This window comes from Neopelma chrysocephalum, unplaced genomic scaffold (genome assembly GCF_003984885.1).
Source record: "Neopelma chrysocephalum unplaced genomic scaffold, ASM398488v2 Primary Assembly neopelma1_25, whole genome shotgun sequence".
Lineage (NCBI taxonomy): Eukaryota > Metazoa > Chordata > Aves > Passeriformes > Pipridae > Neopelma > Neopelma chrysocephalum.
This window is the reverse complement of record NW_020897694.1, coordinates 10104140-10115440: the sequence shown is the minus strand read 5'-3', so window position 1 is coordinate 10115440 and position 11301 is coordinate 10104140. Positions and strand designations below refer to the sequence as shown.

The 11301-nt window shown below is 37.3% G+C and overlaps 1 protein-coding gene across 4 annotated transcripts in view; it reads right to left on the bottom strand.

Moving 5' to 3' along the window:
- RNASEH2B (ribonuclease H2 subunit B) overlaps positions 1–11301 on the bottom strand; it is a 37777-nt gene that overhangs the window by 3990 nt on the left and 22486 nt on the right. For all 4 annotated transcript variants that reach the window (XM_027674401.1, XM_027674402.1, XM_027674404.1 and 1 more), the window contains 4 exons: positions 7578–7642; positions 6259–6364; positions 3142–3220; positions 2319–2361 (listed from right to left, as the gene is read on the bottom strand). In XM_027674401.1, coding sequence (XP_027530202.1) covers positions 2319–2361; positions 3142–3220; positions 6259–6364; positions 7578–7642 — 293 coding nt within the window. The remainder of the gene's footprint in view (positions 1–2318; positions 2362–3141; positions 3221–6258; positions 6365–7577; positions 7643–11301) is intronic.

Sequence of the window (11301 nt, the reverse complement as noted above, 5' to 3'; positions counted from 1 at the left end):
AAAAGAAAAGAAAAGAGTTGGTTTAGGGGTCAGGTAATACTGGGATTGATAGCTGCCAAAAAGTCAAGCTGAGTTAGACCTTGGAAAGGAAATTAAAACAAACAGTACAAGGCTGTTTAGCCACAGAGGCAGAAGGGGAATTAAAAGAGAAAAAGTGAAGCTGCTATGCTGTAAGAATTGGATAGATATTAATCTATGTGTGGACCCAAAATGGAAGAAATCCTTTGACTCAGTAAATCATTTTCAATAAAGATTAGGAGGTTAAACACAGGGGCAGAAAAGAGAATAGAAATCACTCTATTCAAGATAGAATATGCTGACCCTGTTGGGAGACTACCTTAGAAATCACAAGACCAGAGGCAAAACCTGGCAAACGTTCTATCAGGTAGAGACCATACTGTTGCAGAATAGCCGAAGACCCATCTATATGTAAGAGGGAAGAATAACTAAAGATAGAGAGTAAATGAACCATAGAAACATAGAATGGTTTGAATTGGAAGGGACCTTAAAGATCATCTAGTTCCAACCTCCCCTGCTGCAGGCAGGGACACTTGACTAGACGAGGTTATTCAGAGCCCCATCCAGCCTGGCCTTGAACACTGCCAGGGATGGGGAGTTCACAATCCCTCCGGGCAACCTGTTCCAGTGCCTCACCACCCTCACAGCAAAGAATTTCTTCCTAATATCTAATTTAAATCTACCCTCTTTCAGCTTGAGGTCATTCCTCCTTGTGCTATCATTACATGACCTTGTGAAAAATTCGTCTCCAGTTCTCTTGTAGCCATCTTTAGGTACTGGAAGGTGCTATAAGGTGTCCCCAGATCCTTCTCTTCTCCAGGCTGAACAACCACAGCTCTCTCAGCCTGTCTTAGCCTGAAAACTAAACATAGGTAATGCCTACTGACTTATCTTTATTTTCTCAAATATAACACATTTTCTGATGACAAGAGGACTTGACGTGGTGCCACTTAAGCAACTGAAATTATAGAAAATAAATACTGCATAAGAATTTTAAGGCAGGTAAGAAAGTGGGTAAAAGGGAAATAAGGGCAAATAATGCAGAAATGGATGTCATTGGATCAGATGGAGATTACTAGTAGACTGCCATGAACAGTATCTATTCAAAATGTTCATTAATTGACAATTAAAGATAACAGAATGCTAACATTTGCTGAATGTACACCACTGAGTAGCATTATGAATAGCTAAAGAGCTTTTAACACTGTGAAGGAAAAGCCAGGGAACCTTCAAGACTGGAAACATTAAAAACAGACTAAAAGTACAGAAGAAGTAAAATGCCATGTACACAGCAGCTAACTGCATGAATTTCTTGTAAATCTGAATGCTGATCAAGTAAAAACTGCAGTGGAAAAAAAACTGTCTTAACTGTTCACAGCATGACTGAGAGCTATCTGGTGCATAACACATCAATAGATGCAAATGGGATTCTAATCTGTAATGGGACAAAATACTTCTAGTTAAGACAAAAAGGGGAGAATGCCATCATACCGTATGAATAAAGGTTTTATCAGAAATAATTATATATTATTCTGGTCACCTGCTCTGCAACAATTGAATTAACCTCGGAATAGGTGTAATGATGAGGGAATGGAGAAGCCATCTTACACAACCAAGGTGGCTTCACCAAATGATACACAAAAGATATATGTTTTCCCTTTACACATTGAGAGAACTAATGTTAGGGAGGGAAAAGAGCCATTTCAATTTAAAAAAAACAATGATAAAGTTAGCACAAAAGCATAGGGGAATAAATTGGCCATGAATAAATTCAAGGTGAAATTTACAGAAAGGTTTCTGAGCATCAGAGGAATGAGGTTATGGAACAGTCTTCCAAAAGAAGTAATGGAAATAAAAAATCCTAGTGAGACTTACGGTGAAGAATGGTCAGCGTATGAGAGATTATCCAATATGGTTGTCTGGGAATCCATGGCCCAGGAGGTCCCTTTCAGGGTCCTCATAAATTATATATGAAAGAAAATCTATGAGGTCATATTGCCCCTTCAACCTCAATAAAACTATAATCAGCAAAACACATACGAAAAGACTGCTGACCAAAACCAGAAAATATGTCTCTCTCTTTTCCTCCCCTTTTTTAAACAGGAAAACCAAGCAAATTATTCCTTATTAAAAAATATGAGTTACCTGGTAAATTTTTTGTGTTGTTTTAGACTGGCTTTCACAAGGCCAACTTATTTAGCGTATTGTACTCAGTGCTTGGCCCAGCCTAGTTTTAACAATAATTCAGAGAAATTACCTTACAACACAATGTATCTATCAACATCTTAATGTTCTCCTACCTTCAATGGTGGCTCTGGTGCTGGGCTTCTGAGTTCTGGGAGCCTGCAGAACAAAAGATTTTAAGTTAATTTTTCATAAATTAAGACAGATGGATTGCACAACCTAAAGTCTGTAATTCCTTCCTCACAAAGGCTACCTTGGCTATCAGTTGCTAACACGTGGCAAGTCCTTGCAAAAAAGCAGCTCATGGACTCTGTGCTTCTGACTTATAAGGCTGTTCAGCTGTGGGGCTTCAAGCTGCAAATTGCGCACTTTTCCATGGGTCACCATAACAGAACTGAACTGAGGAGTAGGTGCAGGGTCCCAGTGATGCTACAAGCAAAGGCTCCTTCTGTCAGGAAACACGAGGATGAGGATGCGGGCTCACCTTCCAGATTTAAATATAAACTAACACAGGTTAGATATGTGAAGTCAAACCCCAGCAGCACTGAGTGAGTAGGGAAAAGGAAAGAAGACTGGACATGAAGACTCTACTCCTGCTGCTCATGCTTGCCCATTCTGGACAAACTGCTCTAACTCTTTCGATTTGCTTCCTGCTTGCTTTAAAATAGGATACATTACTCAGGGTTTCATGATGCAGCTATGGTAACAGACACATCCAACTTAACTATTACATCTCTCTCCGAGCCCATGGCCCTTAACATCATAGGAGAAACAGAAAGGTATAATCTACATTTGAAAAATCACAAAGTGTGGCAAATATAATCTCATTGTGACATTCACTGCAACCTTGATGAACAAATCTCAGTATTCAACAGAAATCACCTAAAGGACATTAATGCATGCCATATAATACTCTCAGCTAGCTGGAACAGTACTTACCCTAAGTATTTTAACAATTCCTTACTCAGATCTTCAGGAATATATTCTGATATTAACCCATGGGCATACCGTACGTAGTCTTCAGGAATAGGGCAGGCAATAGAAAGGAGAAGAAGAAGAACATTCATTTTATATAGTCAGGTTGCCTTAGCCTTGTTGCATGTGCTACCATAAAGCATAAGGTTGAATTAATAGTAAGAAACTTCTAATGGATACACTGTGATGCTTCTCTGTGTTGAGTAGTTTGTTATATGACACTTGCAGTTTATTTAAAAAGTGAAGACTTACTACACTCACTTTGTCAGCACATGTTATTAATATCTGCTGTATGTACTTTACAAAAGCTGTTCAATTTCTGAGAATACTAGATAGCTTGTATTCGAAGAAAATAAATTTTAAAAACCTGCAAAAGTAAAAAGCTGACTCAACAGAACATGCAATCATTAATTTTAAAGCATATGGATCTTACAATTATTTGGCAAGGGCTTCAGTACTAAAGAACATTTTCTGGCTTCAACTGAAAACAATTAGATGAGACAATGAGTCTATTTCAAAGTCTTATACTTAATTTTCAGTACTTTATAGAAAATGCCAAGGCCTATCTAAACATCACTGGCAAGACAGGATAATTATCTGTGGAAATATGAACTACTAGAAGCTGTTTTCAGTACAGGACACTCCTGCTATAAATGTTTTTCTGAGAGACTGGGGAAAAAAAGTGACCCTTTTATAACATGAAGTCCTAAACCAGATCTTTTCCGGTCACGTTCTAGACAAGCACTTACTGATCATAGGCTGGATTTTTTAAACTCGCTGTTGTTGAGGCTGCTAGGGAATAACTGCACCCGTGCACAGAAAGCATTCGCCAGACAGACACTAAGTTAAAATCTCGCCTCTGAATGCCAACTAAAACAGGCCAGCTTTATCTGCTCATATGCTGACATACTTAGAGAGCTCAGAGTGGCAAAGAACTACTTCTTTAGCGCCAGCGATAAGTTTCCCCTTTTTTCCCTTTCTTTTTCTTTTTAATCTAAAAAGCCCAATGGAAACTGGCATTGAAACAGAAAGCATTAACAAACTGACACCAGCATACACATTTCAACCATATTGACAATAAATTTCTAGTATTGCCTATCTGCACTTCTCCTTCCTCCACTGCCTAGATTCATCAAGGATTTGTCACTTTCTAAGCCCACTTCAGGGTCAGGAGAGAACAAGAAATAATTCCAACCCAAGATAATTTCACCTCAGCACTTAATATGTCCAACTTGCTACTTAAAACTATTCCTATCATTTCACTCTTTGCATTTTGACACTAAATGTTGAGTCCAAATCAACTGCCACTATGTTGTACTAAATATAAAATCCATTCTTTCTGCATTTCTGCTTTGAAGCAATCTTCACTGATTTCCTTTACCAATTTAAAAATACCACTGTTTGCCTTCTAGGGAGTCTGCGTTCTCACCCTAGTCTAGCTTTGTTATTAACCTTCTGTCAAACATCAGAATACTTGCATACCTCCCTTGTCTTCTAAATGAAATATTCAGGTCTCATGTTAAACCTGCCCTATTTTCCTATTTGCACTCATTATATCCTCCCATACTTTTGCTCTACAACATCTGTAGATGCTAACTACATATACCCATCTATTTATAAGGTACTGAAATTTCATAATACCCCTATGAAAGCAATTCCCTTCAGAAATAAATTGCACTGTCACAGCAGTGAAAGGATTGGACAAGGAAATTAGTCTTATTAGATAGAAATAAGTGTTGAGTAATGTCCATTTGACTTCCTGTCATTCACCTTGCCTCATACAGTGGTACTACCTTCAAAACTCACCTACTTTAAACTCCAGCACTCCTTATTTCAATGCTGCTCTCTTAAATATCAAAAAACAAGGCTTTTATAAAGACTATTATATCCATGTCACTGTAAGTAAGGAGCAAGGTGTAAAAACCACTGCGGATGAACTATTTAATTACAAATTTCAGAGAAAAAGTATTTAAGCGTAGTCAAGATGGTCGCTGCCAGGACACTTTTCCCTTTCTTTAAAAAAATGGGGGTGGGGAAAAGGATGAGAAGTTACTGTAAAGTTCAAGTCACAAGTTTTGCAGCTTCGCCTCTTTTTGAAAACCATATATTACAATCTCTGTTCTATAAAACTGTCCAGTTGCCTCTTAAATCTCATTTATGTTGTTTCCTTTGATATCATTAGTTGGTAGCTCATTTTCCACTTTGTCAGCAAGTTGCTTTGTTTCTCCTTAATTTTCAACAGCGTGAAGACTTCTGAATGTCTTTGTAATAAGAAATAATTTGCTTTTGTTCATCTTGCTCAAAACTTTTCTTAGAAACTTTCATTAACTTTCAAAGAATTTATTTTGAGTCCATTTTCAGGTTTCTCTACAGAACTTCACATCCCAGTAACATTCAGGCCATTGGCCTCCCCAGAAAAAAGGTGATTAGAAGCAAAGAGGATCACACTAGACTTTTTGGTAACAGGATTGTCAATTTCAGGGCAATTTAATACACATATTATTAAAGTTATGCCCTTAATAATTACACATTTGTGCATTCTATATATTTGTCACAAAAGTAATGTTTGGACCAGGAGCTTTTTCTCTGTGACTATGACCTTCTAAGATCCCTTCACCTTTTTGAAGAATTCTGTGAATGTTCATATGCTAATATTCTATGCATCCTAATAAAAGTAATATTAAAAAGAAGCATGTTTTAATACAGAGACACTTACTGGGTGGATACTTAAACATATTATAAATATGGGTCCTATTGTCTAAGACAGTCTCAGTTCAGCAAAGCACTTCAGTATATATTTCACCGAGAAAAAAGTTTTCTTGTTGACCTATGGAGAAGTTACAAGAATCCCAGCTGAGACCTACTGTTAATTACAATGTCATTTGATGAAGATATCAAAGAACCTGGAAAAGCCAAGGCAGACAGTCGCAACATATATGGAATTTTCTGTACAAGGAATAAATGTACTGCAAAGGCCAATTTCAATACATTTTAGTTTCTAATCATGTGTTTTATATCAATTTATGCAATTTCACAAAAATGGAATTCATTACAATTTAGTTTTAGGTTTAGTTTTCTTACCTTCTTTAGTATCTGTGATCTGTTTACTGCTGATAAATGTACTTGCAAGTACTCTTTCACCTACTGATATATTGTTGCTCTTTAGTGCTTTCACTGTTTGATTAACCTACAGAAAACCAAAGAATGAAATGTCTATATCAGTTTTGTTATGCACATGTTAATGCAGTGACAAAGCTCTTGTAATTTTGTTTCAAGCATATAAAACACTCAAGTTACGGACTGTGGTGAAATTTAATATACATTTGTAATGACTAGCATATGAGTTTAAAAAACCCAAAGAAAATAGCATGTCTTTGAACATGTTGCCTTGGCAACACAGCACCAGTTTTGTAGCACCCTAAGATGAACTGAGCTACTCAGATACAATAGACATGATTATACAGGTGAGAAATACACCTGCTCAGAGAACAGAAAATGCCTGAGCTCAGCTGGATTGCAGAGGCAGTCCTGGTGGAAATCAAAGATTAAGGACTTTACAGGGCACTGCTATATTGGATGCAACAGAGAGATAACTGTCAGAAGAAGGTATTTTCAACAACACGAACGGGTACCTGTTGAAATGTAAATATGCAGGTAATCATTGCAAAATAGGTATCCTCATGCCTCATCACTCCAGAAAGTAGACCAGATTTTGTGCTTGTATTGACTAATTTAAATGACAAGGTTTCCCTATATCACGTGACGCATACCATCTTTTTCTACAAAGTGGCATCATATTAGGGGCACATGTGTGTGAATAAAATGAAATTCACCTTCTTTACACCAAAACACAGTCCCCATAAAGCTTAGCTTTAACACTGTTTTATTTTTGGCATTCTGTACAGACCTCTCGAACGGCATGATTGGATCAGGATAACAGCAACCAAACAAGGACCATTCTAAACAACTGCCAAAACTTTGGGAAACACATTTGTAGCACGAAACCAAGGCATTTCTGTCCAGCTGCAAAGCATGGCAGAATTTAAAAGCTGTAACATTCAAAGCTCTCCTCCAGCCCATCTATGTAGGGGACGAAGCAAAGGGCAAGCCCCTAACCTTATGCAAAGCCTACAGCAACAGCTGACAGCTTCTTCTGTCTCCCCACACTCCATGAATCCCTTTCATGGCCAGCCCCATCAAAAAGAGAAATGTAACAAGCTTGTAATATCTCTAACACATGATCACATTCCCAAGTGTGACAACTTTACTGCGATGTCTGTCCTTCTTGGACAGGACATGTACCTTGAACTAAGGCACATCACATAGCTCAAATGCAGAAATGGACAAGCTAATAAATAAGCACGTGCATTTTAAACATAAGCAAAAGAGAAACCCAATACCTTTTTCTTTAACCACTTCAGTGTCTTCTCTTGGTTGTATTTATGGAATTTCTGACTGCCAATCTCTGAGAAAAAACAAGTAAGGGGAAGAAAGTCATGTCTGGTTTGGATTGCATTTCCAATACATTTAAAATCTCTTAAGTTGTAGATACAGCATGAAAGTTAATTTGTGTCTTGGACATGTTTGGTATCAGAGTAATAAGTCTCAAAAATATTGGAAACACAGAAAAATAAACAGAATAAGCTGATTTGTATCAGTCTGAACAATGTGAAAATTCTTTAATTAGGACCTAATCTAGCAAAGCACATATTTTATTTATTTATGTGTAATCTTGGGCTGCCTGAATTCACTGAGACTCTTCTCAAGCCCTTGTAGTTTGCCAAACCTTCACTGCCCTATGTCACCAGGTCAGTCATTTTAACTACATAGTTCACAATACAAAATGTCTGTTCCACAACTGCCTTTTATTAAAAAAACCAAAACACAAACCAAACCAAAACATATTATCTTAAAGCTTTAGTTATTGAATTCCAGCACCTAGTAAGAGGCTGGGACAGTGAGTTTATTACTGAAGACACACCATTCACCCTTCCAATAAACACTTTTCTATCAGTTCTCTCCTCTCATGTCACAGAGTTCCTGAAATGGAAGTTTTACTTCTATCCCCCCTTTTACATAATTCAATATAATGTCAAAAGAAAACATAGAATTCAAAATAGTGAAACACACTCCTTGTGGGAGAAAGTACATGATTCACTCATGATTTATGGAGCAACACAAATTAACTCAGTGATATAAGAATTTCATAAAGTGCTTCCCCTGTGATAACTAATGTATAATGAACACTTGCTATTCACATGTGATTAGTTATCTGGAGATATGTAAGTTCACAATGCTGAGGCAAAACAGAGAGAAAATGACAAAGGCTCATGAAAATTTCAGCATAAAAAATTCAGTATTAATTCACAGAAAGCTACATTTGGGAAATGGAATGAGATGCCTAATAAGATTTCAAAGGAGATTGTGGAGCCCACTGTGTTTTAGTCTTTTTTCCTAACAGGTATTTCAGTAAGTTTTGATTTACTGTATACCACTCCCATAAATACCTACATCTGTTTCATGCCATTTACTGATACAGTGTCATATTACAACACTCCGTTCATGAATTTCATTCTCCCCTTGCAAACAACAACATATTATCTATGATTCCTTCAACATTTCCTTCTTTGGGGTTTATCTCGGCTCTTTCAAATTGCATACGAGTAGTGAACTATTGTGTGCTCTTTCTGTATGCATGGTAGGGGGTATGGAGAGGTTGAGGAAAGCTGTTTACAAGATAAAGTTTAAATCCGTCTCAACAATTGCAGAATAGCAAAATGCAAAAATTCTTCACAGCAAAAATGAAAAAAACACTAATATACACTGTGCTTAATGATAAGTTGCAGGTAAAGTAATTAGCTGTGACATCGCTGACTGCAGCCTTTAGGACTTAGAAGTTTTTAAATGGCTCTGAAAGACAAGAAGCAGAAAATGGAGAAACACTCTGAACACTTGAACCAAGTATCCAGCCTTTGCTTCTCAAAGGGCTAACGTGGTTTGGGTTCAAGTACAGTGACTACTATTCGTGGATTCCTCTCATATCAAAGTCTGAGGAAGGGACATCCTCTGGGTACCATCTCCCAACCCATGCTGAAAAGTAATTCTAGTCTGGATTCCCAGGCAAACTCCCCCACAACAGCATGATTCAGAGTGACTCAGTTAGGGAAAGGAAATGCAGAACTGTGAAGCCATTTTCATTAAAATATGTGAAAAATAATTACACTGAACCCTTTAGAGATCACTTTGTTTGAAAATATTTTGTGTGCCTGACAGTTTTGACTATTAAGCTCTAGAAACTGACAATATTTGAGACCTCTGAAGAATTAAAGTGAGTTATGAAAGTCACAAACTGCTGACAAAAGGATTCAATATTGGAACGTGGATTTAACATGTGATGCACATTCGATATTGGTGAGAGTTAGCAATTCTGTTTGATAATATGAGTATATATTGGAAAGCCTTTTGTTCCCTAATGTGTCTGGTGCCTATAAAACTGGTCTGAGACATCTGGAAAGATTGGGTCTGAGAAATACAGATGGAATATAAGTGGTTCTACAATTAAATAATATGTTCGGTGATCGGGTAATCGCTATGTAGACTTGGAAGTTTCCCTGATGTATTGTTGAGCAAACTGCCTAAAGCACATTTTAACATCCATTTTCTCAGTGTTTTCCATAACTCTGAAACTCATATGGCCCCTTTTTTCCTACCTTCTGGGAATACAAGCTTGGCAATATCATTTAGCTATTCTAATCAGGTAAGTTTTCTTGGCTCTTCATGTTAATCACATCAGACAAGATTACAGTGCAGCTTTTGCCTTGCAAAATGAAACAAAGAGTAACACTCAAGAACTGGAATTCATAACCCATTCTTAAACCTCTATTGTACTTCCTATCCAATGCAAACAACCTGCCTCACCTAGATTTAGTGAGCTGCAAAATACCTTTTCCCCAACTACCAAAGCAGGTAACCCAGAATTTAATTCAGCTAAATGAATTTTCAGTGCCCTTCAACACTGAGGCCAGGGAAGGTTGATTTTCTGCTAATTCAGTAAGTGTAAGCTGTGAGCGCTCTGGGATAAGAATTTGTTAGACAGATGTTAAATGTCTTATGATTAAATTAAGAGTGAAATAATTATGTTGTTAGGTTCTGTCAAGCAGAACAGAGCTGCAGAAGCCTCAACACAACAAATACATCTTGCCCTAACTCCTTAAACAAGAAAGGCTACAAAGCGGACAAGTCTTAAGAGCTAGAAAAGAGTACCTTAAGCCATAATATTGGTATTTTTTACAGGCAATAAAAGACATGAGAATATGAAACACATAGAAGCGGATTAAACAGAAGAGTGATCTGTGCATGACAGGCAAGCAAGCGCCAATGGGTTTGTTGCCTAACAGTACTCCTGGTGTTCTAAAAAAGAAGAGTCCTAAGAACAAACCTCACTGTTACTTTGAACCCAACACAAACCTGAACAATTAAAACAGCATGGACAGGCAGGTACATGCAGAGGAACATCCAAAAACATCACATAAAGCTGTGTGTGCATGTTTTTATGACAAAAACAATTTTTACCTTACATTTCAAAACAAAGCCCAAGAAGTGAACATAACTTCTTTAACAGCTAATATCATTTGCTTGCAAAACAACACAAACACGTAAGTGTACAGAATACATTACTGAAAATGAAAAATCCCAAGCAGTAATGCATCTCCACTACTGTCTAACAAAATACAGTTTATCAGAGGATGCTCTGATGGATAACAGCTGCAAATACAGTATCAGAATAGATACAGAAGTTAGATAAAGATATAAGATCTTGTTCATAGCAAATACTTGTTTTGTTTCATTTTTATTTTGCCTTCAAGAAGGGAATGTAAATACTGCCCAAAGGCTGTGCTGTTGTTTGGAGTAAGTGCCCCTTCAGAAAAATAATCCAGACCTTGTCCTACATTCCTATGCAGGCTTAGGTTTGACAACCAAGAAGATGTGGCACCATTTTTCACCTTCTCAGATGAGTGACCAACCTGATCTCCTTCTATGACAAAGTGACCTACTCAGTGGATGAGAAAAAGTCTGTGGATGTTGTCTACCTGGACTTTAGTAAAGCATTTGACACTGTCTCCC